Source organism: Rhea americana, unplaced genomic scaffold (genome assembly GCF_003343005.1).
Source record: "Rhea americana isolate MKP2758 unplaced genomic scaffold, rheAme1 scaffold_80, whole genome shotgun sequence".
Classification (NCBI taxonomy): Eukaryota; Metazoa; Chordata; class Aves; order Rheiformes; family Rheidae; genus Rhea; species Rhea americana.
Window position 1 is genome coordinate 2,403,038 of NW_028186979.1, and position 1,932 is coordinate 2,404,969.

General features: G+C 36.2%; 1 protein-coding gene across 1 annotated transcript in view; it reads right to left on the reverse strand.

The window, feature by feature from the left end:
- Window positions 1-343: 343 nt before the first annotated feature.
- CMPK2 (cytidine/uridine monophosphate kinase 2) overlaps window positions 344-1,932 on the reverse strand; it is a 6,204-nt gene continuing 4,615 nt past the window's right edge. The window contains exon 4 of the mRNA XM_085322944.1: window positions 344-1,650. Coding sequence (XP_085179070.1) covers window positions 1,530-1,650 — 121 coding nt within the window. The 3' untranslated portion in view covers window positions 344-1,529. The remainder of the gene's footprint in view (window positions 1,651-1,932) is intronic.

The window sequence follows — 1,932 nt, forward strand, 5'->3', positions numbered from 1 at the left end:
CCCGCGTCTGGGGCCGACCTCCGCTCACTGGTTCCCTTCGCAGCAAGTTTTTGTGTATTCCTGCTGCTTCTTTCCCACATGTGGCTGCCTATCAGTAGCCACAAGAAACCTCTTATATTGTTACACACCTTCTGAGAGCACTGGTAAAGTAAAAGAAATATTAGTAAAGTCTTTTTAGACACCGTGGACAAAAATGTGGCAGAAGCACAAAGTGGATCACCCGCAACTGTGTACCCACACGGCACATGCAGTGAACCCCACTGCTGCTGCTGTACAGATAATAAACCAAATACAACAGCACATTTTAACTGTAAGTACAGATTTATTACATTAACAGCATATAATCAAAAATATTAATTGCTACATTAACAAAACATATGAACATATGACTTTTAGAAGTTTTTCTTTCTACGACCTTCTCCCCTTGCATATATGGATTGGATACAGGAACTGTAATTCTGAGTACATTTTTACTGACAGGACAGATTCACAAATAATTGTATTTAACATAGGAAAGCATAAACAGTGTTTTAAATAAAATGACATTTTATTTAGGTTCTTTCTTGAACTGCTGCTCATGTCTGACCTCACAAAGACTTACTCATACGTTTTGTTTTATACTTAAGAATAATAATAATGAAACCAACATATATAAAAATAAGGCTTTGCAGAACGGAGGTCTTGACAGTTGCCAGCTTTCATATTCAACACATTTGGAGGAGGGAGAAAGCAAAGGTACAATCATTTTCATGGCTCAAGTTTTCTATGGTTTTTCATTTCACATTCTCTCAAAAGAACAAAAATTTATATTAACAATCTTATTAATCAGATAGAGAAAACGCTATGCAGACAAATACTTCAATAATTATTTACCAAATATTTTTAATTTCAGGTTCCTCTCAGGTCTTTGTTTCTAATACATCAGCATTCTCCTGTTTCCTTCTGAAATTAATTGATATTTAATTTGCATAAATTAACAGGCTTGTCAACAGGCTTAGAGACCAAAATGCTTGCTAGCTCATATTTACCACATATTTTGCAGTAGATGCTCATCATAGCAGTGACTGTTCATCCTCTGTTCCAGAAAACAATACTTGACCACCAGGATCTCTGTTCCTAAATGTAATGATCATTTTCCTGGCTTTCTGCTGTATTAAATTCCAGCATCTCCTTCTGTACCTAATATCCCTGCTGCAATCTACTGAATTTTGGTACTCAGGAGCAGGTTCTCCTTGTGATGATGCAACATGATGATATCTTGAAATGTCACCGCTGCCCTTACAGACCTGATACAATGCTGTGGTATGTTTGTGGCTCTGCTAGGAATGCTGAATGAATAGAAACTGTATTTTGCCCTATGTAGAAAAGTATACTAGGCAACAGTGAAATAGATAACCTGCCACAATTACTGTAGATAGAAGACAGAAAAGATTCATCTGCGGAAGAAAATACATCATAGTGTGTTTTCAGGTAGCAGAAACAGAGGAGAATAAAAAGTATCTTTAAGCGGTGTTACATAGAATCTCTTTTCACAGAGCACAATGTTTTTTAATTAATTGTAACACTGTCTTGAGAACCTCTTCCTTGCAGGGGCTGGCATCAACTTCTTGGCATGCAGGATTCACCATCCTTCTGTAGGACTCTTCAACTCTATTTAAAAATAAAACAAGACAAATGAAACCACACATTGTAGGGAGATGAAATGGCATAATTAGTTATCCATCTCACGGGAAAGTATTGGCACTGAGACACAAAAAAATGTAATAGGAAGCTAAGAATGAAATCTACTGCAAAGAGCAACAAGTCATCAGTAACTATTGTGATAAGAACCTCAAAGAGCATAATCTCCATGACCCTGATTTACAAATCCGTATCAATAGTCTCATGTCTTGATACTAAAGTATTTCTTTCTTTTTTTTCCTTTTTTTTTTT